We start from the raw sequence: 26972 nt of genomic DNA, 5'->3' as shown, positions 1-26972 counted from the left end.
TTCCTTATTGCTCAAGCTGTTACTACTGTATCTGGTATTACCTCATATCCATTCGATACAGTCAGAAGGCGTATGATGATGCAGTCTGGCAGGGCTAAATCCGACATGATGTACAAGAACACTCTTGACTGCTGGATGAAGATTGGCAAAACAGAAGGTGCTACTGCTTTCTTCAAGAGAGCATTCTCCAATGTACTCAGAGGTACTGGAGCTGCCCTTGTACTTGTATTCTACGATGAAGTGAAAAATCTACTATAGATTTTTTGAATTAGGGAAATTAATTTAACTGAGTTCAACATCATTCATTCCTATTGACCATTCCATAGAAATCAGGCTTGAACTACATTCCTTCGAAGCATTTTTCAATACTTTAGGATCAAAGTATAATAACAATCAAAATTAGACAGAATATTCACAAACTCAAGCTGATTTTCTATTCTATCAGTCTATATCTTCATTTTTTACACGTAAGTTCAGTACGCACGTTTATAGCAATATTGAATTCTACCCCCAACCAATAGATTTTGTAACTTTAGAAAGAAAAATCAAGAGAGTTGAACTATTTCATCAGGATTCTTCATAATTAATATTAAGTTTATAGTTTTATTTCTAGTAAAACAGCACAACTATTTGTTAATTTCAATAATACATCGCATCAAAAATATAAAAATAATGGAGGTTCTCAATCTTTAAACCTTTGCGAAACAGTTGCATTCGATTCTGCATTCCTTAAGTCATCGAGCGAAAACTCAATCGGGCAGTTTACCACAGACATAAATCAAATATCGAATAAACCTCTAGTCAACTTGACTTTTGTCAACATTTTTATGACTCGAGATTGCGACATTGGTACAGAAGATCCATATACCTAGATTCATTTCTAGCTCGAACTTATTCACGACAACAGAACGTGACTCTGCATCATTGATCTTACTTTGTTCCGCTTTGTTGGGTAGATCAAGAAAGATCAGATACCGTACCGAAGGATCCTTCAAAGATTGCATCACATGAATCCGATACTTTTCGAACATTAGGTAAACAAACTAAATGACAGATGATTCTATTACTCCGATTGACTTAATAGGATATATGAGAGAACTGGAATGGTTCAAGTAGAAGAAGAAACGATAATAGGATAGTTGTGCCTGTGCGAACTTAAAGACAAAAAAGATCCTTCCAATCAAGGCTGGCGTTAGGCGTGAAATAGTGAAGATACCGTTTCAGGCGCCTATATTTGAGGGGAAGCAATTCGGTCCAGTTTGTTAGCCACCTTTCTTATTTCAACCCAAGGCGGCCACTCTCGAGGCTACCATGTTCGAGCGTTCGGATAATTTTACAATCGGGCAGCTCGGGACACGACCGCACGACTGTAAATCAGAGAATGAACTTGACTGCCCGACTGGAATCTCTTGTACGCTTGGCGTTCAAACGCTCGAAAAAAACGCTTCGTGGGTGGCGGGCTTTATTCTTGAAAACAGCATAAGGTTGCATCACTTCGCTGCTTTTATCAACATTCTCTGCAATAAAAATAACCTTTAGGTACTAAGCCGCTTGGACACACATGACAGCCCAACCAATATACACAGAATTCCCTATTACCTTCATAGATAGAGGGATAAATTCATTGGGTATTTAATAATATATATATATATATATATATATATATATATATATATATATATATATATATATATATATAAATACGAAAAAAGAAACTAAAGACCATTTCAAGCTTTGTGCAATCTTTCTTGTGAATAGTGGCATCAGAACTATAGACAACTCAAGCTGAAAACCTTATGTTTGAGTGCATACAAATTCGATTAGATTGAAATTTTGAAAATTGAATAACGATTTCGAGATAACTGCAACATTTGGTGTTAATAGCGTCGTCAGAATTTTAAAAAACTCGAGCAGAATATCAAAAAAAAAGAGATAGTTAGCTGATTTTGAGTGCCCTTAGATACCGCATTTCCTATACACAATTCTGTATTCCCCTAGAGCAGAATACGCTCATTAGTGTGACGTCACACACCGCCATTTTTGGTTCTCCTGTCAGTGTTCGGAATCCAAACAAATAAATTGTCATTCAAATTAGTACGGTTTCGTTGAAGGAATTGGCTTATTTTCATAAATAAGAGTATTTGAGGAACCATTTCGTTATTAATTGATAGACAGAAGGAACGAGGTTAATACCAGTAGGTTTGAATCCTGTATCATTCCCCAGATTTTGTAAAAAGCCGTGTTTATTAGTTGAATTAACTGGCATTAATCTCGTGCCTTCTGTCTATCAATTAATAGTGAAATCGTTCCTTAAATAATCTTTTTTATCAAAATAAGCCAATTTCTTCAACGACAACGTACTAATATGAATGACAATTTGTTTGTTTCGATTCCGAACACTGACAGGAGAACTAAAATGGCGGTGTGTGACGTCATCACTAATAGAGCGTATTGACGTATGAATAGGAGGTTCAAAAAGTTCCTGGCTTCCCATCAGTAGGTATATACTTTCCTTATTTTTATACATAGATTTGAATAGATTATAAATATCATTGAAATGTCATCTTTTATTCATTTTAGGTTCATTTATTGGGCACGTTCAGCAGACTCAACAGTTGTGGAACAGTTGTCAATATTCTATGAATTTTCTGCTGAACGCATTCTTTCAGTTTCCGCTACGGAGCGGTCGCCATCTTTGGTAGCGAATTCATTTTATGCTACTTTTCTTTTCGGTACCATGTTGAGTAATTGACATTAGTGGCAGTTGTAACAGTGATTTTGGGACGAAATTTAAATTTCAAATATAACAAAAATGGAAACTGAAACATATAATTTTATTAACATTCTGAAATGTAACTCTGAATAAATTTCCCATATATTGAAGAATAAAAAAGTAATAATATCTACCGTAAGCAAACTTGGAAATAAAAATCGATATTATAACAGAAAATTGTCTCTCATCATAACGTAATCTTCAAGAAGGACCCACAGAACTTATTGCTGTAAAGAAAAGGAGTAACCCGTCCAGCAGAGAATACTAACGTTACCAAACTGATACCTATCAGTAGCGGAGCAACTTACGCTACCTATATTTTTGCCCCCATTTTCTGTAGTAATTCTGTAGATCAACTAAAATACATTCTTCAAAATTATAAAGAGTCTTTCAATAAGAGGTTTCATTTTTAGTATTCCGCTATGTGGTCAATTGTCACAAAGCCTTTACTGAAAATGGAACGATGGTAAAAATTTCACAGTTCGCGAAATTAAAGCACTTTTTTTTTTAAAGTAAAACAAGTGAAAAAATGTGAGCAGTTAGTGATATGAAAAATTGAAACAGTGTGCTTCGCTCACAAACAACTGGGAATATGGCTGCTATAGCCTTTAGTGTTGATAAAAACCCAGGTTTGTCGATCTCTCGTCGATCTAATATGATTGGTGATTATTTATGGCTGAAATTCGAAGATATTGACGTGGACGACGTTTTTTAAACAAGAGGGTGCTACGTGCCACACAATCAACAAAACGATAGCAATTTTGTAAAAGAATTTTCGAAGAACTGATCAAATTGCCACCGAGATCTTGTAATGTAACACATTTAGACTTTTTTTTTGGGGGGAAACGCGGAAGAAAAGGTGTATCCCAATGCTTCTCTATAGATTCAAGACCTGAAAGATGGAATTCGTGAAGTTATTGGGGAATACAGCCGCAAATGGGCGAAGGATATGGTGCTACAACCGCAGCATTTGCTGCCATTTGGCTGACATATATTTCTCTTAAAATATATCATAGATACTCGCTGTATTTTATATCAAAATGAAATCTCTTATTGTTGTAAAATCCTTCACTATGCGTCCTACGAAATTCGCCACATAATTATCAAACTCTTTTCATAAATGAAGACATTTAGTTCGGCCTATTCTCGTCAGTATCCTGTTGATCTAAAACTCGAATTATAAATATCTAAATATTTATTGGTTCATCATGAAGCAATTTCGATTTAGAGAAATCTAAATTGTAATTGTCTACAAGCTGCAGCCTCTGGTAGAATTATAGCGTACGACTTGGTCATACGTAATGGCGAGAACTGTGCACCTTACTAGAGATGATCACTTTCTCGATTTTGTATTCGCACAAAAACAACAGTTATTCTGACACGACCTCTTACCATGTTTATGAATGAGGATTTGAAATAATTCACCCGGCAAATAATCCGGATATAATCTTATCATTATACGTTTCTATATTTTTATTATAAATAAGGTAGTGTTTAAGAATTTAAGGAAAATAAATTTTGTACATTGGTTCTATCGAAAAATATTGCAAAATAGATGATTTTTGAATGAAAAAGTCTTAAAAAAATGAAAAAAGCAATAATTTGAAGTTAGTAGCTTTTCTTTCCAAGTTCATTCCTATTGAACACTTAGAGATCACATGATTGTATACCTATATAAAGTTATGTGGGTTCTAATGGTAGAGCGCTTAAAAGCTCCTGAATTAATTCAGTGTATTCCACATTTTTTTCGATATTTGATATCACGACAACATGAAATTTTCATGAAGCTTGAAATGATTATTTTCTCTAAAATACAAGCAAAATCTCCACTATCGGATCTGTAATAACGGAAATATTGGGTATTTCTTTTCCAAAATTCTTCTTGAATTAAATTTGTTATTTTGTATTCATTTTCAAAGTTTCAACTCGATCGGATCAGTAGTTACGGAATTATTGAGTAATTTTTTTGATATTCTTGAGTTTTGCATGGTTCTAATGATAATTTCAATATAAATGATTCTATCTATACAGGGTGTTTTCAAATCAGACGTGATCCTTGAAGGAGTTCCGAATTCCTTCTTTATTTCCTAAAAAAGTTTTCGTTAGAATGCAGGCACTAGTTTTGTTTCAGTAGATTTTGATTTGAAAGGGAAAAGAAGCAAAGAAAAAAAGTAATAAATTAAATATTCTTTTATTGCAATTGAACCCAATTCAATATAAAATGCATTCATAAATTATGTTTGAAATGTCCTCCACCATTCCTTATACAAGCACGTGCCTTCTTTCTCATTTCTTTAGTTGTTACTTTCCACCTCAATCTTCTCGCTGCTTCATCTATTTTAATGAAGTTAGATCTGGACTTCTCTCTGACCACGAAAATAATCCAAAATTATAATCAAATTTGGTCAAGGTAGAAAAAATTGACGAAAAATGAAGTAAGGAGAGACATCTTTAAAAATCACAAGAACTCAAATATAACTTGAACTGTTGATTTTTGGTATATCATAAATACGGCTCAAACAAAAACAAATGAGCCATACTAACATGTCCTCCAAGGTTCACGTCTAATTTGGAAACACCCTGTATAATATGCAGAACTTCAATACAATGTAATATCTGAAATATTGAGTATATCTTTTCCAATATCATTCTTGATTTTCCTATGGTTCTGATGATGTGATCAGCTTGAAATTCTGCACGAAGCTTGAAAACTCAAAATCTCAACTTTATGGGTCTCGTGGTCATGAAAATATTGACAAATTTTTTTTTATATTCTTCTCGAATTTTTTATGGATCTGGTTAAGCTATCGAAATGAAATTTTGATAGAGGCTTCAAATTTTCATTCTACATCCAAATTTTCATCTAAATCGAATATGTGTTTTTTTAGGCTAACAACATTTCGAGCAGCCTTATTTACGGAACTCCTTTTAGTCGAATTCTTCCTTTAACGGATTCCACCCTGAAATTTCAAGTTTTTATTTTCATTCTATTCTTCTATTTGTTCTAACAGAAAATTATCAAATTAAATAATCATCGAATAAATCTCATAATTCTCGCAGTTTTCAGACTTCAAAAATACCTTAAAATGACTTGTGCATTCAATATTTTCCCAATAATAATTTTCTATTTTTCTTCACGTCCATCAACAACGATTCTGAATAGAAGTAATAAATCAATTGTTACAAACCATCTCGAATGTGGGTGTCTCAGGAAATCAAACATACAGTAGTTGTGAACAAACTCACGCCTCTTTTGAAATTCTATTGAATAAATATTCCTACAGTTGTGACATCCATAAAAATGTTGACACTGAATAACTCGTCAGATAGTAATGAAGTAATTCTTTTCAATACAGCGTGATAGGTACACGGAAATGTTTGTACATCATGGTAGGTGATTTTAGATTATGTCACCTTATTACGATTTAGATTTATTGCTGCTTGTAGGTGATTGAAGAAAAACGGAAGAGTATGAACAAAATCGTTTTGTTAACTGTAACAAAGTGTTCGGATGTTTCCTAATTCAGTATTTCCTGATAATTTTGCTGCTCTGTTTATTATTAATGGTTCTATTTGTACGATGTTGATGAAATTTGGTATTTTGATTAAGTTGTATGTAATTGATTTTTAAGAAATTAAAAGATTTTTTAAATTGAAGATGTGCGTTTCGCATACGCAAACTTGACGTTCTTGAGTTGTCCATCTCGTTTTCAACATTTTTCTAGTTTCAGAGAAAAAAAGTTATACTCCATTTATTTTAGTAATGGGATGACGTCACAGACGGTGAATAGGAGATGCTAACTGTATCATCACAAAACCGGGCAATCTCTTAAGTTGTCAAACTTTTGCTATGTTATGTTGCAGATGTAGGGGAGACCAGGGCTAGTTGACACACTCAATTTTTTTAAATTATATAAATTAAAAAAAAGTCGGATGCAACAGACAAATCAACCGAATGGTGAAAATCGCTCGTGATAAGTCACCTTCAGGTCGCAGGAGTATTGGACGACCAAGGAAGCGACAACCTAAGATAAGATCTAACTAGACAAAGAGGCGAAGAATGAACAAGCAACTTGCCTACGGGGTTGTCCATTAATCACGTGATCTTTTTTTAGCATTTTTTAAACCCCCCTCCCCCATTGGTGATACGTAGTGAGGTTTAAGACCACCCCCCCTCCTCCTTCTCAACATCACGTGTATTTTTAGTACCTACAACGAATCTTAAAATTTTCTGAATATTATCTTAATTTAAATACAGGTATAAACTATAATCTTTCTTCTGAAATTAAGGACCATAATAAAAATGTCTACACCAGGTTGCAAGTTTTTTTTGATTGCCATAACAATAATAATAAACGAAAAGTGTAATCATAGGAAAAACATGTATTGTACTAGTACATGAATATATTTAATGTAGTCAAGGTCACTACACGCCGCGCCGTGCCGCTTAATATTTGTTTAAAAATCGCGCGTTTGACGAAAAAATAAATACACGTGATATCTTACTACACCCCCCCCCCTCCCCCTTGTGATATTTTCGTGATTTTTATCAAACCCCTCCCCCCCCCTTTCAAGCCTCACGTGATTAATGGACAACCCCTACATTGAAGAATGGAGAAGAAGAAAATTGGTTAGTCAGCGACACAAGGTTGAAATGCTTCGGGTTTTAGCCACTATAAAGTGCATCAAAATCAGGTTCGGATCCACGGGGGGGGGAACTGGGGGAACGTTCCCCCCCCAAATGACCCAGGCACCTCTTAAATTTTGCCGTCCATCCTAGAATTTGACATACCTAGGCTCAAATAATTACTATATCAGCAAAAATTTCTCCTTCAATACATTTTGGGAAGAAAATGACGTCCCAAAATGGCGAAAGTGTCTGGGGTCCACATTTTCAGTATTTTGAGTATCTAAAAGTTCCCCCCCCCCAAAAGTGGGGCCTGGATCCGCGCCTGATCAAAATAAATTGTAATTCACATAGTTTGAGAGTAAAATTCGGTTTATGTGTTGATGTCGGGTTGGTCAACTAGCCCCAAGCACAAACGAAATGAAAAAGCACTAGAAATTAAATCCGGTGGGCCAACTTACCCCTGTGGTCAACTAGCCCTGGTCTCCCCTACTTATTTCTGACTGAGCGTATTTATTTCATTTTCAATAGAGTTACTTTCAGTCGTTTTTGATTCATTTTTTATCTGCTATACTCATCGTTCATTACAATAAGAGTTTGAATGAATAATAATTAACATTCTGGTATACAATGGAATAATTTTTTTTTCAATATTATGCTTATATTTTCTATACTTTTTATCAGATACACTTTCCACGAAATTTTAGATGAACTAAGAAATTGATATTCCATACACACGCAAAATCTTAACCGGATCAGACCTGTTGCCTATTGGATATTTTTTTTTCCAATATTTTCTTGAATTTTCTATGGTTTTAATGATGTGATCAGTTTGAAGGCTCGCATGAAGTTTAGAAATGTCATTTATAACTCTGACGGTTCTGTGTTCAGGGAGAATGGATTATTGTTTATGGATCTTCTATATTTTCTCTGGTTTTGTTGAGACGATATACATTTTTCATTGATTTCACAAGTTCATTCAATATTTCATTCCTACCGAATCTGCCTCCTTTAAATGAATTATGAAGAATAATAATAATAATATCCGAATGATATTAACGGAACCCCTAGTCCCTACCCTGATATTTAGTTAGTTCTAGCGAATTTGAAAAACTATCATCTGTGAGTTGAATCTTGAATGGCTAGTTGCACCATTTGCCTAAACATTGATTAAAAATTCAAACATTGATTACCTTCTGATTTATTAAGAGAAATCAGAAATTAATCGATGTTCAAATTTTAATCAATGTTTAGGCAAACGGTGCAACTGGCCATTATCGTTTGAAATCATTTCTGCTTTAATATTCGAAAAATACAGATATTGTGACTAAATTATGACGTAATCTGTTCGGGGAACGAGCGGTCACAAATGAAAAAAAGTATTGAAGGAAAGAACTCCGTACCTTGGGCTATTCTGATATCTAATTCTTTTCATATTCAACAGAGTTGTAAAATTCCAGTCTTTTAGTTTAGGTCTAGTCGGTTTTTCACCTGACGTTTCGCCTATTACTTCGATAATCATCTTCAGAGACTGGGCCACGGCCGAAAAGCCCGGTATTTTCCAACTCTGTTGTACAGACCGGTCGTGAAAGCCTCAATTATTATTGCTAATATTATCATTCCAACATTTTGTGAATGAGATTTATGAAAAATTCAAACCTATTGTGATATAACAGGATATTCACACTCAGATAATAGAATCAACATAGGTAGACCGAAAATCGAAATTATAAAAAATTTTTTTTCTCAAAGTTTATTTATTATCAAATAATAATAATGTTTATTTGTCTCAAAAGAAAAATGACCACATAATGAATAGAATAACAAAAAAATTGGAGGAGATTAGGTCCTATAAAACTGTAAAAGACTTTTAATAGCCTGTAATGACCAATTATTATTTTAACTCGGCTAGTATAAACGGAAGATATGACAAGAAGGGGCCGATAACCTGTTAACAGCTACCTATATACTGATTATTTCATTATTATATGCATAGTTTTGGTTTTGGAGTAGTGATTCAGATCACCATTGAATATTAGGTACGTACAATTTTTTTCTGGTTTGAGTGGAGTATTCAAACATTTCCAGTTAGGTAAACAAATAACAATATGGTGCTTGAACGGTTCTTCTTAAGGTTAAAACGCACTTAGCGACGTATCGCCAAGAGATGATGATTATGGAGGCGTTGACATATTCTTTCCTTCCGATAGGTTTACATTGGAGAGACGTGTACTTAGGCGAGAAGAAGAGAAGACTCTCGTCATGATGCTCAATAGGTAAAGTAGGAATAGATTTCGTATGTGTTAGGAACAGGCATTGGCAAAGACAGAAATGTATTGTTGATTCGTGTCAGATGGACCAGATAGTAGGTCCTTTCAAAATTTGCCCTCTATAGTACACTATTTTCGATCCTGCCGATAAATACTAATTGGCGCATGCACAACGTTCAACATAAACCTTTATAACCATATCAAATTTCATCGAAATCACACCAGTAAAACGTGAAATATTGAAACTATAAGTTCTTATGCAATTCGTAAAGTATATCCGGAACAGCTAAAATTTCTACCCAATATCCTTATTGAATTTCATGAATATCGGACTAGTAGAACGTGAAATATTGAGGTCCTATGAATTTCTGAATTGTGAATGAACAAGGCTTACCTTTTTTGCAAAAGAACTTGAACAAGTAGGTACAGAATCTTTTTACACCCAATATGAACATATAGGTACGTATAACATTTGTAAACAAGGATTTTTCACATCATCGATATATGACAGTGGAAACATGGATTCATCATCGATTCAGTTGAGTGAGAAGTAGACGGAAAAATCTGTCTGAAGCGACCAGATCTAAATCAGAAATCAGCTGGCAAGATTATGGCATTTGTATTTTGGGAAATGTATGGTATCTTGACAAAGGTAAAACCATCAACGTAAACCATAACGTTAGATGATCGATTAAGTAGAGAAATTAAGAAAAAACGTCCTCAAATGCGAAATGAAAAAATTCTTTCGCCAAAACAATGATTTTTGACAAGTCTACGAAAATCATTGACCAATTGAACAAATTAATCTTTCAACTACTGGTGCCCCTCCGCTCATTATCAAGATCTGGTCCCCCCAATGACTTCTTATTTTTATGAAAACCTCAAAAGAATACCTACTCCACAAAAAATAGAAATCTTGCTTAAATTAAGAAGTAATAATTGTTGACGTTGAAGGCTATTTTGAAAGCAAAGACTAATATTCCTACAGAAGGGGCCTGGACCGTTGGAATGCATGTATCACACTTGATTGTGATTATGTGGATGAATAATGTCGAACTTTCAAGAAAAATTGTGTTCTTACTGGTTAGGCCCGAGACTTATTGAGTGGACTGTTATATTATCATCTCCATCTCATCAAATCCTTAGATCTTTCCATAAACAGAGTCAGCTCCTGATAATGTCCATGCCGGAAGCATCTTCGACCCACTTCACGGTTCCTTTCTCCTCTTGTGACTTTGCACTCTGCTGACCGATAAATAGAAATCCCATAATTGGAGAATCGTCTACGTGCGAGCTTTGCTACGCTTTACACGATTGTAAAAGTGAACTCGGGTCGGAAGAAGCTTATAATTTTCAAATGGTATTAGATATTCCTCAGGTTCTTCGAGGAAAGTGGCAATCTGGTCATAATCGTCCTGTGTCGGCTTTTCTTATGAGGTTTTATTATGTATTATGTATCACTACGAAGGTATTACATGTTTGCAACGTGATTGGTTTACAAAAGGACAAAGCTACTAGATTTGAATTAAAATTCCTTGATGAATCTAAAAAAAATTGTATTGGAGGAAATTTAAAGAAATAGAAATTTCGCAATACTTTGTTGATTCACATTCTGAAACAGCAAATGAAATACATTACCAATGTTTGTAACAATAAAAATCACCCCTCCACAGTCTTGCAACTATAAAATACCTTATATTAGTATGTATTAGAAAAAGCTCTATGCTCTAACCCTAACCCGAATACCCATAAATGTTTCATCAAATTGTAGAAGTAAAGGCAGTTACAATAATCTGTGAACTTAGAGAAGGCAAACTTAACTTTGAAAGGCAAGCGAAAATTTCGAAATAGCAGACCAAAAATAATTTTCATCCTAAAACTGATCATAAAGTCTGCTATAAAAAAATTAACTATAAAAGAGTAACGAGCATCGCATAAAGGTACATGAAATTGCACAAACATTACTAATTCATAATGAGAAATGAGGAAAACATACTATGGTTCTGAGGAAACTATTAAAACGAAATTATGTACGAAGCTTGAAATATTAGAATATTCTATAGTGTATGCAGGCAAAATTTCAACTCGGTCCTATCTTCTGAAGTCTAAACTTCCTGGTTTCTTAGTTCCCGAAATATGTGGCCCTGAAGTGCAATCATTGTGAAATACAATTACTTAATTAATCAGAAAAGTGACATGCCATAAAAACAAATCAACGTTTCTACTTTCAACACAATGTCATATACAGGAAAAAGAAAGAGCTTATATAGAAATCCGAAAGTACCTTGGTCCTCTTGTGCTTTTCTAATCACCATGGTTCAAATTTTTTATCGCAATATTTCAGCCGAGACTGGAGATGTAGTCACTACCTGACCCCGCTGGACCGAACCAACGGTCGAGCTAACACCGGGACTATAGTATTTTTTCGTCCTTTTCCATATTCTGCTTGTTCTGACGCAAGTATTAGCACAAAATTTTGCACGAAGGTTGAAACTGCCCTTCCATATATACACACAAAATGCCAACTCAGTCGGATCTGTTGTCACTGAAATATTAGATTTCTGTTTTCCAATATTCTTTTTGAATTTCCTATGGTTCTGGTTTTGATTGTACGAGTTGATCGAATCTTGATGAATCATTGCTACTGATTGGACAAGTAAGCACCAAGTCGAAAAGTTATCATTGATTAATTCATCACAGCTTACTCACTGTATTTTTATGAAAATTAGGAATTTCCTGGTGATTTACAGACAATTAATTGAAATTTTCTCTCGACTGATGACAGATACGGCAAAACTATTAGGTACTATAGTTTTTTTTTATAATTTGTACACTATCAGTGGTCCACCAAAAAAGTTCTGGAAGAAAAAAGCGGACACCCTGTAGATCACTCTCCTGCAATCGAAATTGACCTATCACATGATATGAACTCCAAATTAGAAAATTTATGCTGAATTCTAGTTGAATATCTGATAAAGTGAAGATGCTATGAGAAAAAAACTAAAAAATAACTTCAACAACCTGTATCTCGAAAACAAAGACTTTCCGAGCTTATGTTTATACATTTTTTTTTAATTATCTGAGGAAGCTTTGATTTTCGTTTGTATATCCAAGAACTATTCAAGTGTAATTCTTGTCTTGATATTCAAGTGAACCGGGTTTTTCACCATAATTTGACCCCCCCCTCTTTTAACTTTATTATTAAAAAAATCGACTAGCGTTTTTTAAAATTACTTCACAAACGAAATATATACAGGGTGGGCAACATATTGATTGCAACTTAATTTTTTCAAATGGAACACCCTGTATATTTTTCTATATTTGACTAGCTCTTTTTCCCATGATTTCAAATATTTAACATATGTTTGGGCATTTTGAGTTATCGCAGCCTACCACTTAAAAACTGATTACTCAGCATGCCAGGTTGTTCTTGAAATTTCAAACTCTGTGGTACTCAGAATAAGAGAGATAGATCAAACATATGTTATATATTCAAAGTCAGGAGAAAAAACTAGTAAATATAGAAAATATACAGGGTGTTCCATTTGAAAAAATGAAGTTGCAATTAATATGTTGCCCACCCTGTATATTTCGTTTTGTGGAATCATTTCAAAAAACACTAGTGAATTTCGTGAAACTTTTGTGGAAAACATTTTTTTGTACCTCTTTTATTAACAAAGTTAAAGGGGGGGTCAAATTATGGTGAAAAACCCGGTACCTAAGAAACCATGAATTTCGTCATTGCACTAATTTCTCCAACATTCATCAATCAAAAACATTCCCATACAATCGCTCAGTATTCAGCCTGGTGAATCACAATTCCACACTTCTTTCAGAGATAACATCGACAACGAATACATTTTATAATTACGCTCGAAGAAAAGCTTAATTGCGAGACGAAACAATTCCAAACTGAATAATGTATGTGCAGTACATGAGCAGAGATCCAAGAATAAAGCCGAAAGAGTCCTCAAGCGCACTCGATTAACCTCATTAAATACCGGAATGCAACGAGAGAACTGTACGTCTTCTTCCTTTACCTCAAAAGTGAAATTATTTTATATTTGGTATTCGAATATCTCTCTCATTACGCCGTTGAAAGTTATGGGTAATTTCGATTGATTCTCATCGGGTCGGCGAGTGCACACTGTTATTTATTGCCTTCATAAAAACTTATTTCAGAAGGTATATTTCATATCGGAATATGGTAATTTAACTGATAGAATCCAAGAAAATCAAGCGATTTATTGCATATCTCAAATGGCAACTATCGATCTCAAGAATTATTATCCAACTCAATATATCAGTCATGCTTGAAAGTAAAAAGAGAGGGGTCGAATTTGAAAAAAATCAAGAAAAGGTCTGATCTCAGAAACTTTTGAGAGTTCTTCCATTCATGCAGTCTTGGAGACCACAAAGTCCTTATAATATCTATCTCCGTTTTTCACTGGTTCGACTAACGCGACCAAGATGAATATTTGCTAAGGGATACAAAATGTCCATTCTACCTCCAAATGTAAATTTTCATCACCATTGAATTGGTAGTTTGACTAGTTTGAATTATAGGGAAATCAAAATTTCAAACAAACGTATTTACGGAACCCCTGTTCGGATTTTGCCCCTTAATGAACTCAATCTCGACCTCAAATTGAAGTAAATTACGCTAAAGTGTGATATCCTATTAGATTTTATAAATCTATTAAAAAAAATGCAGTCTGTAAGATTTTGTCTACACCAATGTGCCAGAAGAAGCACTTCTCTCAGTTCATCATCTCTCAGAGTATTAGGACAAAATTACTCCACAGCACCATCTAGCACAGCTGCATCACCCGCTATTGAAAATTTAACCATACCTCCCCCATCAAATGTAGATAAGCCTGTGTCTGAAAAAATTGAAAGATTATTTAATGATATTTCAAAATTGAACCTTCTAGAGGTAAGCGAGCTGAGTGACCTCCTCAAGAAACGCTTGAACCTCTCAGATATAAGTGCAGTACAGGAAGCAGGTCCTGCAGCAGCCCCCACTGAGGATCATGATGATGTACCACTAAAAGCAAAATCCAGTTTTAGAGTTAAACTAATGAAATTTGAAGAAAAACAAAAAGTAGCCCTTATTAAGGAAATGAAAGGAATTATGGAAGGTATGAACTTGGTACAGGCTAAAAAGTTTGTTGAGTCTGCACCAGCAGTTGTTAAGGCTGACATTTCTAAAAATGAAGCTGATAAATTGAAAGAAGCGATAGGAAAAGTTGGTGGTGTTGTTCAAATAGACTAAGCTTTTGTATAAGATTTATGTAGGAAATATAAGATTCGAGATCCTAACCTTTCCTGATATGTTCCTCTTTTTTCCGTTGGAGAGTAATCGTATTTATGGCGATTTTAAGTCTGTAGGATTTCACGTATACCTACTTATGCGTTTCGTCCCTGGCACACACACCGGACTCATCAGTGTGACTTTGGTATAATTGTGTGTGCCGTGTCACAGACGCTTGGGGAATTTATTATTATCGGGAACCGCCGGGACTCGAACCCGGGACCTTGTTGCATCTCGGTGAGTGAGAACACAGTCTTAGCCTCTAGGCCACTGAGTGCTGTTTTTTATTATTGTTGCTTTGTGGGCTTTATGAGAAGCCGCCACAAGTCTCATCATTTTGAGACTATTTCCGGATTAAAATTCGAAAATTACACATTATGACAATATGATAGAGCGTTCTGTTGGGGAAATGACCTCTCAAAAATTAAAAGCTGCAAGTTTGTGCAATGATTTGGTTTTTCTCCCTATAACATGAAACGTAGAGATTCCGAATCATCAGAAAAAACACTGCCAATTTTACATTATGGTGAACTATCCCTTTTCTTGATCCCTCTATCCTACAAACCGGGACACTAGCTGTCTACACTTGCACCCAAGAGTGTCTCAAAAAAAAACCTCAAAGGGGTGCGTATTCAAATCACTATGAACAGCCAGGCCACACTGAGCCCTGGAATCATATAGTCAGGGATCTTCACTGACATGGAAGTGACTTAATGCCATGAAGCAACTGGCCAGAGGCAATAAAGTAACTCAATTATGGGTACCGGGGCATTGTGGTATTGAAGGAAATGAAAAAGCCGATGAACTTGCAAGAAGAGCATCAAGGTTGTCACCTGTTGGTCCTGAGCCCTTCTGTGGGCTTGGAAAATATCAATACAAGACAGCGGTACTACAATGGGAGAAAACCCCCGGGTCTTGCTCAGGAAAATAAATTTGTGGTGCTTTCACCGACCAGATAGCTCCTGAAGCTACCACGAGCTGAGCTTCGGGTAATGGTGGGTCTGCTGACAGGACACTGTCGGTGCAAATACCTTTTGTACCGCATGGCTTAGTTAGCTGATGACATCTGCAGACTCTGTGGAAAGGAGGTAGAAACAGCCGAACACATAGTGTGCAAATGCCTGGAGCTGACAGGCCTAAGAATCACTCACATGGGAAAGTCAGTTCTGGATACTCACGAAGTAATAGCTAAGGTTCCTAAGGATGTCTTCGGCTTCATTAACAGCATCGACGGCCTCCCTGGGTCTGGGTTTGTATGTATGTAGGGTTAAGAACAAAAGATCTATTTGGTCGCAGTTCCCGGCAGGCTAACAGAGCCGTAACGACCCCAATTCAGTGAAATAATAATATTAATGTTCCCATTTCTTATCGTAGAGTAGGTATCTCAATTTTTACTGATATAATTATAATATTATTAGATACATTGCATTGCCTATTATTCAATTACGATACTAAAATTCTAAAAATATTTTAAATGTATTGTTGTATGAGAAATAAATTGTTAGAGATGAACCGGAAAAATGAATAACGAGTAAAATTCGAATTCATGGTCCGAATTGGACCTAGGTTAGTATTATAAAAAAGTCCATAAGCGAAATTCTTTGAATACAAAAAAAATTGAGTCACTTAATATTGTTCTGCTTCTGGCAATTTTCGAATCACTAGGAAGTTCCCTGAACTAATAATGAAGTTCAAACGAATATCGTTCCCTCGAAAGAAGAATTTTTGATCATATTGGTTTATTATCAGAATTTTTGTACCTACATCTTGAATTTCGCCTCATTTTTGTTTGTCAAACCTATTAAAGATATGAATAGCATAAACGGTTATCCAATGAGAATGATACAATTTCAAACTTTGTATTAGTTTTAACATTCCGTATGTAATTTATATTCAGTATTTTATATGTATAATTCAATCATGGAAAGATATACCCTTTAACAAAGTTTGGAAATCATTAAATTGTTTAATCGTTGCTCGTTTGTGAATACTAAGGATATTTAAAAATAATCGACGACGCATTATTCAAGTATTCGACTCAATATCAATCGTATTGTACCAAGTACGGCATAGTAGTTGGTGCTGGTAACCTTGTATCGTGTAAAGAAAATTCATCTTAGATTCCCTTATTATTCACAAGTGAAAGTCGATAAACAATTTAACAATTTTCAAACGTTATAGAAGCGTGTATCTTTCCATGATTGAATGGCATAAGCTGGCTAATGGCACAATGTAATGTCACAAATGAATACATTTTTACCAATATAACCATTTTAAACTGTATCATTCCAATATTGGAAAACTGTATAGGTAGTTATGAGGGTAAAATTCCATCTTCATTGAATAAATGAAAGACAATATACGGTGACAAATGTATTTTTTTTACAAAACATAACCTACGAAAAGCTTTATACAAAAATAAAATGATTGGAATGCATCATTTCATGCATCATGACCCGTGTAATGGATGAAGATGTTATTCTTAACTGACTTCAGTTCTGTAGCTCCTAGAGCTTAGTAGGGGGCTCCATAGGAACCGGATGGTCTTGATGGTCCACTTGGGTATCCTGAGAAGCCAGGAGCTTGAGAGATTTGGTTGTATTGAGCTACCTGGATGGCTTGTTTGATACCCTCAAGATCGATGCCTACTACTCTGGTATTGTAGCTTGGGACACCGTATGAAGAGGAAGGTACTCCGTATTGCTGGGATGGGGCTCCGTAAGAGCTGCTGATTCCACCTCCGCTACCACCTCCGATGCCACCTCCAACAGACTGGGAGTTCTGTTCTTCCTTGAGGAGGATTTGTCTAACTTGTTCCAACAAAGCTGGGTCTACTGAGGCTCCTTCACTAGTTTGGTATCCGGAGGATACGGCAGTGTAGCCACCGCCTCCGCTGAGACCGCCTCCTAGACCACCCCCGAATCCACCGCCACCGGATGGCCTGTTGTAACTGTACCCGGATGGGGGCTCAGCTACTACTACAGCCGTCAGGGCGAAAGCTAGGGCCTGGAAAAAATAACGCCATGAAGAAACTTGCTTCAATATAGGCCGCTATACTGCAGGAACTTTCAGAATGACTCTCTTTAAGACATTAAGGAATTAAACAAAACGAAAAAACAATTTGGCAAAAAATATTCATTGTTATAATGATGAAGATTAATATAATGTTAATCAATTGAATTATAAAATGAATTGATGAAATGTCGCCAAAATATCTGATCTAATAATTTTTTGTCTCTTATTCCTACGCTAATTATTTGCTGAACTTCCTGTAAATGAAACTAATTTCCATAACAAAGTTCATGTCGATACCACGCTCAATTAAATTGATGATTATAGACTATTAATTACCTAACCTAATTATTATAGATTGCGCGCAGTCAAAAAGCTGAACTCGTGTTTCGTTAATCCGCTGACCAATACCTCATCTTAGGCAATATCATAGAAAGTACCATCTCAAGAATATTTCTCAAGATCTTAATCATCTCAGAGATTTTCTATATTGCCGCCAGTTGGGTTACATAAGGAAAACTTGAGTAGACTAACGAAGCAAAAAACATGAAACGATCTGCAGACAGGATGCTATAAATTGGGTGACATATCACGTGACACGGTAACTGAGAAATTGAAATTAATTTTCATTTCTTTATTGCTATTATTCATAGCTCCAATTCGAACACTTTCCAAATTAATTCAGTAGAAGAATCGGACTAATACATTTGTGTTGTTTCTGTTTTGATAATTGAGGAAAAGGTTTCAGGAAATTCCCAAATCCATTAAATATGAATAGATTCAACGTGTAATTAAAACGTTACGAATCATAACTATTATGATAACTGATCAAGAATGCTCATTTGTGAAAACGTTTAGTGTGATTAAATATTAACACGCATGATAGCTGCCTCGGTAAATAAACGTTGGAAGAATCAATATTTATGGACAAATATTGACTCCTTCTCGGATTAAATATTTACCAGAGATTCAAACTTCCGAATGGAATCAAAAATAAGGAAAAACCAATTTTTTTTATTTTCATTACGTTTTCTTTCGAATTATTAAATTCAATCAATAATAGCGCATGGATAATAACAGAACAGCAATGTTTGCAGAATGAAAGTGTTGGGTTGGTACACATGATGAGCACCCTCAAGTGGTCTTACCGAATAACATAATTATCACCTGGGTTACCCAGTTAGAAACTTCCTAGTTGCAATAGAAGAGAAAGTGTTTGTTTTACGGATTTTTCAGCATATTGTTTGCCGAAGAAGCAGAGAAAATTGTTTTAGATGCATAACAAAATTACCGTTGAGAAATTTGCGATTGCGGAATTGCGAACACCTAGTGTGAAATTATAGAGGAGTTCCTAATTACATGTGAAAATATTGATTGAACATATTTTTTTGAGGATTTTTAATGTATGAGAATTTTCAGGAGAATTTTCGCGGAGAATTAGTCGAGAGAGATACATTTTATCACCACAGAATTATTATTTTTTTTTTCAATTTTATAACCAATCGTTCATGACAAAATATTGATTTCCTTTGGATTTTAGCAGTTTTAGAAATTTTTGTGGTACCAACAAACACCATTTTATGAAACGATTACGAATAGTAAAATACCTTGTGACGAAAGTGCAAATAATAATGAACATTGAACTTGGACTTGAATGGATTATATTATGAGAAATTGATCGTGAAATGATATAAGAGACAATAGCATAAGTATATTTCGTGACACGGTTTAGCCTTAAACTTTCAGCAACAACTAAGAGGTCAACATCCAGTTGAACATTATACTGATTGCAAATAGGAAATGAATATGATAAAAAATCGTTTTTGGAAATATTTTTAGAATGTATCAGTAGGAAAATATCGTTCAAAAAATGAAAGAATGAATTTTGAAAAATAAAAGCAAAAATCTGAATGAATGCAGAATTTTACCGGATATTGAAGTCTTCAAATTGACAAAAATATTTTTACAATTTTTTTTCGATTTTTTTTATCCCGTCTAGAACGTTATTGCTCTTCAGTTGAAGGGTCACATGCTGTTGAAAAATCACTAAAAGAAATCACAAAATTGAGGGTTACTCCAGGAAGCGTATTGTTGACACTTTGAGAACTCGCGGTTAGCACAAATCACCCTGTAGATATTTTTGACACCACTTACCACGGAAAATCTGTTCATGATGCTTGTGTTGACTGGTCAGATGGTGACTGTGCCTTCTGACAGATGATCGGAGTGTTTTATAGTAATGAGGGAGGGTGGGAATACTCTTCTTCAGAGGATGATGATGGCATCTTTACTTTCACACATATAGCTCTGTATTCCAACGTTATTCGCTCGAAGGCAATGAGTTACCGAATTTCGACAACGGTCAGAAATAAGGTCACTTTGAAGAATGGCTTTTTCATTAGAATAAAAAGTGACGGTCAAGAGTGTTACTTGCAACTTATAGTTCATGCCGTTCTAATGCTGAGAATATGGCACACAGAAATCGAATGTCTTCAATACATCGGGCATTGATTGATGTGATTGATGGTGGTATTAGTGAATACTCGGTTAGATATCGATATCGAAAGATACTTCTAGCTAACAGAAATTCCCCATAAGAGTTAAACTGTTCTACGGTGAAAATAAATTTTTTTCTGTTCTATCAATATATTCAACGGAATATTTTACTGCACTTTCTGTATTAACTAACTCTCTTTGTGAAAAATACTTAGACCATACAAAAACACTGAAAGATTTGAACTAAAAGTATCACCTTCTGAATTAGGGTAAAAAAGATTCATCGATATTGTTGAGAGAAATTATAAGAAAAAATTTCCCCCAAAATGTTACCTGAATTTGATTCAGAATTGATTTTTACACAAAATTGTTTACACTAGGTCGAAAATCAAATATGAAGGATTTTCCAATGAGAGGTTTCATTTTGATATTAAAAAAGAATACATTTTAAGAAAAATCAATGAATGTTTATTCATGACAAGCCAAATGCCAAATAAGAAAAAAACTTAAAATTTTCAATGCTCAATGTGCTCATTTGCTGTATGTCCTCGATAACTCCACGAATTCCATCTTTAAGGCCTTTATTTATTTATTTATTTATTTATTTATTCATCCTCCTAATAAATACATGGAAGATTATTTTAACCCATCAAAAGTACATGGGGAGTCAACATCTAATGTAGAAACAATATAAAAACATCAATAACATAAATAGCAAACAAAAAAACAGATAAATCACAGATTCAGAAAATATTCATTCATGGAGTAGTATAGGCCTTCTCCAGTAGATATTTCTTCAAATGGCTTTTCAGGGTTCTTCTTGTTAGTTGCCTGAAACCTAGGGGTAACTTATTATAAACCTTCAGGCCTGTATGATTGATGGTCAGCTGGGAAGATCCTACCCTATGATGTTGAAGGGCAAGGTTGTTGGCGTGTCTGGTAGAGTAGTCATGATGAAAGTTGTTCCTCTGAAAAGTATCTAGGTTATCATGAACAAAGAGTACACAGGCCAGGATCAGGAGAGATGGTAACGTTAGTATAGACTCCCTAACGAACAAACCTCTCCAGCTATCCAGACGTCCTGTACCACACAATGCTCTAATGGCCTTTTTTTGCTTAATAAATATCTTCACAGCATGTGGACTATCACCCCAAAAAATGATGCAATAGGAGGTTATACTGTGAAAGTAGCTGAAGTATGCTTTCTTTGCAGATAGCTGGCCGGCAAGTTGTTGAGTTCTCCTCACAGTAAATATTGATCTGGACAGCTTCCTCTTCATATCTTCTATATGGCATGTGAACTTAAGATCAGGCTCAATTGTCACTCCTAGTAGCTTAAGGCTGGTTCTTTGTGTAGGTCGGATTTCGATTAGAAAATGCTGAGTCTTATCTATGTTCCTTCAGTTTGTTCGCATCAAACCATAGTTTTGCCTGAGCAAGAGTTTCCTTTATCAGATTGTGGAGTATTGGCATAGACGTTATCTTTCACGTGACCTCAAGGAAAAAAGTCTAAAGGTGTTAAATGACAAGACCTTGATGGCCAATTGTGGTCAGCTCTCCAACAAATAATACGACCAGGAAACTTTTTTTGCAAAATTGCTATTTTTGTTGCTTGTGTGGCACGTATTGCCGTCTTGTTGAAAATGAACATCGTTCTTGATCAATATCTTCTAATTCTGGCTAATAAAATCATTAATCATAACTCTTTAATTCAATCATTTGAACCAGCCTTATTTTCGAATAAGTAAAGCCCCAATCACAACACCAGCCCAAAAACCATAGCAAACAGTGACACCTTGAGGATGGAGAGGCTTTTCAACAATCATTCACAGAGATTTCCAAGCTCCAAATTCGATAATTATGCCTATTGACGTAGCCTTCGACGTGAAAATGGGCCTCATCACTGAAGATGATTTTTCGATGAAAATCATTTTGGTGCATTTCAAGGACCCGATCACCGAAGATACGACGTTTCTGGTGATCCATACCCGTTTGAGTTATTGTGTTAACTGAACTTCGAAGACATATGTTTTGATGCAAAATACGGTGTAATGTCATTTGTGATATGCCTAATTTCGAAAATCGACAAGTAATTGACAAATCTGGGTTTTGGTCATCACTTCGGTTGTTCTTGACCTGCGTACACGGTTTCGATTCTTCACATCACTAACTTGTCCCAACAGCTTACCCAAATTTTTTCAGCAATTTCACTATTGCCAGCCAAGAAGGTTGTTTTAGTAAAGAAGTACCTAGTTCTTATTAGATGACAACTTCAAAAGTGACAGCTGCCTACATAAAGAGCTATTCAAAATGAAACGTCTTATTGGAAAACCCCCAATTTAATTTAAAAATGAACAAAGCACTGCCTTGAGCCAGCTTGTTCAAATTCGTATTCAGGTAATTTTTCATAAAATTTCGAATGAACTTTCAAACATTTTTCTGTCTTCTGAATGCAATTCTGAAGTCAAAACTTCCTGTTCTTTTTTATTACAATTCTCAACTTCTTCTATCATAAATTGCAATTATTGCAATTTCTCAATTGATCTGCAAAGTAACATGCCATTAAAGCGTAATCGTAGGATGACGTTATATTTTTACACAATGTCATTTATCGGTTTTTGAAACCATTTACTTTTGGAAACAAAAAAAAACATATAAATTATTACATTCATTCTTGAAAGGTTCAGTTTTTTCCTTTCGATATATGGAATTTATATATCATATCGGCCCTAAATCATGAAGGAAGAGCTTTCTGCATTTAATTTTTTCTAGACTCCAAACCTCCATCCAGGTTTTCACGAAAATAAAAAAAACTTTTTGTATGAAATTCCATACAAGCAAAAAGGTCAGGTGTGGCTTTCAAGTGTTGTATATTCCTTTGTCTTCTCACATAAAATCGAGATCAGAAATGATTCCAAGGGGACAAATTTGACAATTTTTCTTTTGTGTTAACAGCGTCAATATCAGAATGATAACGCTCTAACTAAGAGCAACGGTAGACAAATATGACTCTTAACCTAGATTTCTGCCAGTCCGATATTCTTATAAATAATGAATGTTCCTTCATAATAAAAACTGCGAAATTATTCTGTTGCCACATCTTGTACAAAAGTCAGGTATTTTCCAGCATAAATTTCTATTACTTTGCCCCGATATGAAATGTTCACTGCAACAGTTTGAATGATCAAATAAAAAAAAATTTTTTCAAGGGCTTAAAAATCTATAAGCTATATTAGGCTTTTCTAGAGGTAGGCGAGGTGGTAGGTACGTAATCATCCTTGCTAGCAGCTTCCGAGTTATGGATTTTGAATAATTTGATCCCATTAATCTGAAAATGTGAAATCCTTGTGCATAATTAACGATACTCTTTCTTCTTTTTTTTATAGAAATCCAATGAATATTCAGAATTATTTTAGCAATGTAACGGAATAAACCACCTCATCAGGTCCAAAAATTCATCCCATTGGATTGACCTCAAATCTTTGTCAGTGAGAATTCATCTATATTTATACAGAGTATTCCAACAATACGCTAATGGTTGGAAATGTTGCTTGACAATTTGTATAACTGACTAGATTCATATTATGTAGTTTGTAGTTGAATCCTGTTCTCCGAATATATTACTGTTTCAACAAAGTCTATATTTTTCGAATTTTGAGTCGGGAGTGGTCTCAAAGGATTCTGTATGTCTTTATACACGATAACTTCAGACGGAAGTTATCGTGTATAGTATAGTTACAAAAATAACCATCTGATGGAACTGGAATGTGAAAATCAGGTGCAGTATCGTATTATTGGCAGATAATTTTTTCAATCCTTCAAATTCTACTGAAATTTTGTGTATAATATATGAAGTTAATCAAAAATGTGATTCATGAGATAATTCAGGAATGTAGCTTACACAAAAAAAACAAATCAAGTTTTTTTTTATCTGAACCTACTCTTCCACAGAATATCTTTCGAAGAACGGACCTATTCGTTTTGAATTTTTTCAGTTATTTGCAGGATGGTTCGAAGGAATGAAAGATATAAGAAGAATTCTCGTGTGGAGTCGATTTTTTTTTATTTGTGAATTTCAATAAAAAGATCGATTTTATCCAAAATATACAAAAATTTGAATGGATAATGTCCTTCTTTCATCATTTGATACCGATATAATAAAACTACGTCTTTCGAAAGGGGAAAAATCATACATTTCAATCATGCACTCAATATTTGATGTACTTGGTTTTTCCTTTCGCCAACAAAATTGTTCTTACTCTTACTATGAAAGTGTCAAAAATGAAGTGAAATGATTTGGTCGATCAAATCACCAAGAAAAAAGTTTTAAGAACCGTGTTATTGAATTAAAAATCTACATTCGAAATTTCGTGAAAACATTGAATGAATACGAACTCAAATTGGGTGCCAAATCTCTTGACTTTAACGCATGTTTTTTGAGGGCTCCTTCTCCGAACAGATAGCTCCGAGAATCGCTCTATCATTTCCTCTCAATATCAACTTTTCGAATTTTAAGCCAGGGGAGGTCTTAAATTTTAAGTTTCAACTAACTGATTCGATTATGTCCCTATGTACGGCCAGCCGTCCGTAAACACGATAACTTCGAACGCGAAAATTATTTCAAGCTCGTGCTAAATTTCATGTTAATAGCATCGTCAAAACCATAGAAAACTCAAGGGAATATCACTGACGTGAAGTCGAGAGCTTTTGAGCCATCGTTCATTCATGCACCAATTACGCCATAAATGAACAAGCGCTCAATAGCTCCTGACTTATACCTCAGTGATTTTCCCATATTTTTCTCACTCATAACTACCGAAACAAGAATTGTGCAGATTTCGATGAGAAGATTATAGTTGTTTTTCCGAATGTTCCAAATGCTGACTATGAATTTCGAATGAATAGCTCTAACTGTCGCCTTAGACGATCAGATAATATTTATTTTCAGAATTTATTTCGATAGAGTGAGATCTTAGAAAAAATTGGATTTTTGGGATTTGCAAATTTGCATAAAAAACTCATATTTTACAACATCGTCATTTATTCATTGGAATATTTTAAAAGATTAAATAATGAGAATGATAATGTCAAATCAATCATAGTTATATAATCCCCTTTTCTTCAATTTCATTGAGACCCAAACAAAGTTGAAATCTTCTTACAGAAAAACTGCCTTCATCAGATATTCTTTTCGGCATATAGAATTAGATGCAGGATTATAAAGAGTTCATTTTAATTTTGAAAGAACAATTATTAATTTATGGAAAAAAACGCTTTATAGGTTTCAATGCATCTGATTATTAGGTAGATATGAATATATGTATATAATCTTGAGAAGATGAATAATGCACGACGTATCAAACAGAAGCCTCCAAATGGAGATGAATAGAATATGGATGAATTTCGTGCATTGGGATCTATAAAATGACTCATTCAAAAATTGATCGATATAAATAGATACCTATTCTACAATTTACACAATTCGCTCTCAACATATTATAGTAACCTTCTAGCTAGTTGCTAGTTCGAAGAGGCATGAGCTTCTATTTAGGTAAGTACTTCTACAATTAAAGGTTATGTAAGAAATACTAGATAAGATGTCTGTGTGACTTTTTGATCATTTGAAAAGTTACATTTTCTGAGAAGATTCGACATAGTAATTATGTCCATTATCTCGGAAAGCTATTACTTGTTGAGTTGTTGAACAAGTGAGTAAAAGCTCTTGTTTCCCTATATAAATGCTTTTTGAAAGAACATATTACTCCATCTCATTTCGTCACAAAGTTTGTAATTTTAGAATTATGACCGGAAAAGTTCTCAAACGATGAGGTTGAGGACGAATGATAACTTGCGAACGAAAAAACAGAAACTTGAAATTTTCAGGATAGGGTCGTATCTCAAATGCCGCAGTGAAGTTCGTTAATAGCCGAATCCAACAAGGGGTTCCGTAAATACGGTCTTCGAAATTTTGTATTTCTATTGAGTGATGAATATATCTGCATTTATATGTTGAATGATAATTTAACGCCTCATGCTGCAATTCACAACCATAGGGAATTAAAGAAGAATATCGTATGAAAATTATTTTACTTATTTCATTTTATTTTCAGATCATTCAATTATTCTGTTTGTTAATCCTATATGTAAAATGGTTAAATACATCATTTACTAAACAATGTAATCATGAGATTCTTCATTTTTATGACAATGAAACAAACAATTGAAATTGCACAAGAGCAAAAGTTTAAAAAATGATTGAGGTATAGAAGTGCTCTTCCTATTTTATTTTGGTGAGAAAAATAGAAAGGAATTAATTTTTCACGATTGTTCCTCCCCCTCTCGAATGTATAGGTACTATCACTACTGCTCCCAGAACTATTTATATCTCAGTTGAAATCTTGTCTCGTCAACATCTCCTTGATGTTCATCCTTCCGATAGTCTTGCTGTTTTAGGCTCTCAATCATGACCATCAACTTTTT

The 26972-nt window shown here is 34.6% G+C and overlaps 2 protein-coding genes and 1 long non-coding RNA gene across 3 annotated transcripts; 1 reads left to right on the top strand and 2 right to left on the bottom strand.

Moving 5' to 3' along the window:
* Window positions 1-14316: 14316 nt before the first annotated feature.
* LOC123675695 (54S ribosomal protein L12, mitochondrial-like) lies at window positions 14317-14984 on the top strand. Its single transcript, XM_045611155.1, has one exon. It carries the CDS (start codon window positions 14379-14381, stop codon window positions 14943-14945), a length of 567 nt encoding a protein of 188 aa, XP_045467111.1. The 5' UTR covers window positions 14317-14378; the 3' UTR covers window positions 14946-14984.
* Window positions 14985-17344: 2360 nt separating this feature from the next.
* Window positions 17345-20304, bottom strand: LOC123676435 (ctenidin-1). The gene is made up of 2 exons (XM_045612312.1): window positions 20151-20304; window positions 17345-17990 (listed from the first exon to the last, which is right to left on the bottom strand). Exons 1-2 carry the CDS (start codon window positions 20166-20168, stop codon window positions 17499-17501), a joined length of 510 nt encoding a protein of 169 aa, XP_045468268.1. The 5' UTR covers window positions 20169-20304; the 3' UTR covers window positions 17345-17498.
* A 784-nt stretch (window positions 20305-21088) lies between these two features.
* LOC123675793 lies at window positions 21089-22735 on the bottom strand. The gene is made up of 2 exons (XR_006746811.1): window positions 21553-22735; window positions 21089-21460 (listed from the first exon to the last, which is right to left on the bottom strand). It is a non-coding gene; the product is annotated as an uncharacterized LOC123675793 (long non-coding RNA).
* Window positions 22736-26972: the final 4237 nt, after the last annotated feature.

Source organism: Harmonia axyridis, chromosome 3 (genome assembly GCF_914767665.1).
Source record: "Harmonia axyridis chromosome 3, icHarAxyr1.1, whole genome shotgun sequence".
Classification (NCBI taxonomy): domain Eukaryota; kingdom Metazoa; phylum Arthropoda; class Insecta; order Coleoptera; family Coccinellidae; genus Harmonia; species Harmonia axyridis.
Note: the sequence above shows the minus strand (reverse complement) of the source record. Positions and strands in the feature narration are given on the sequence as shown.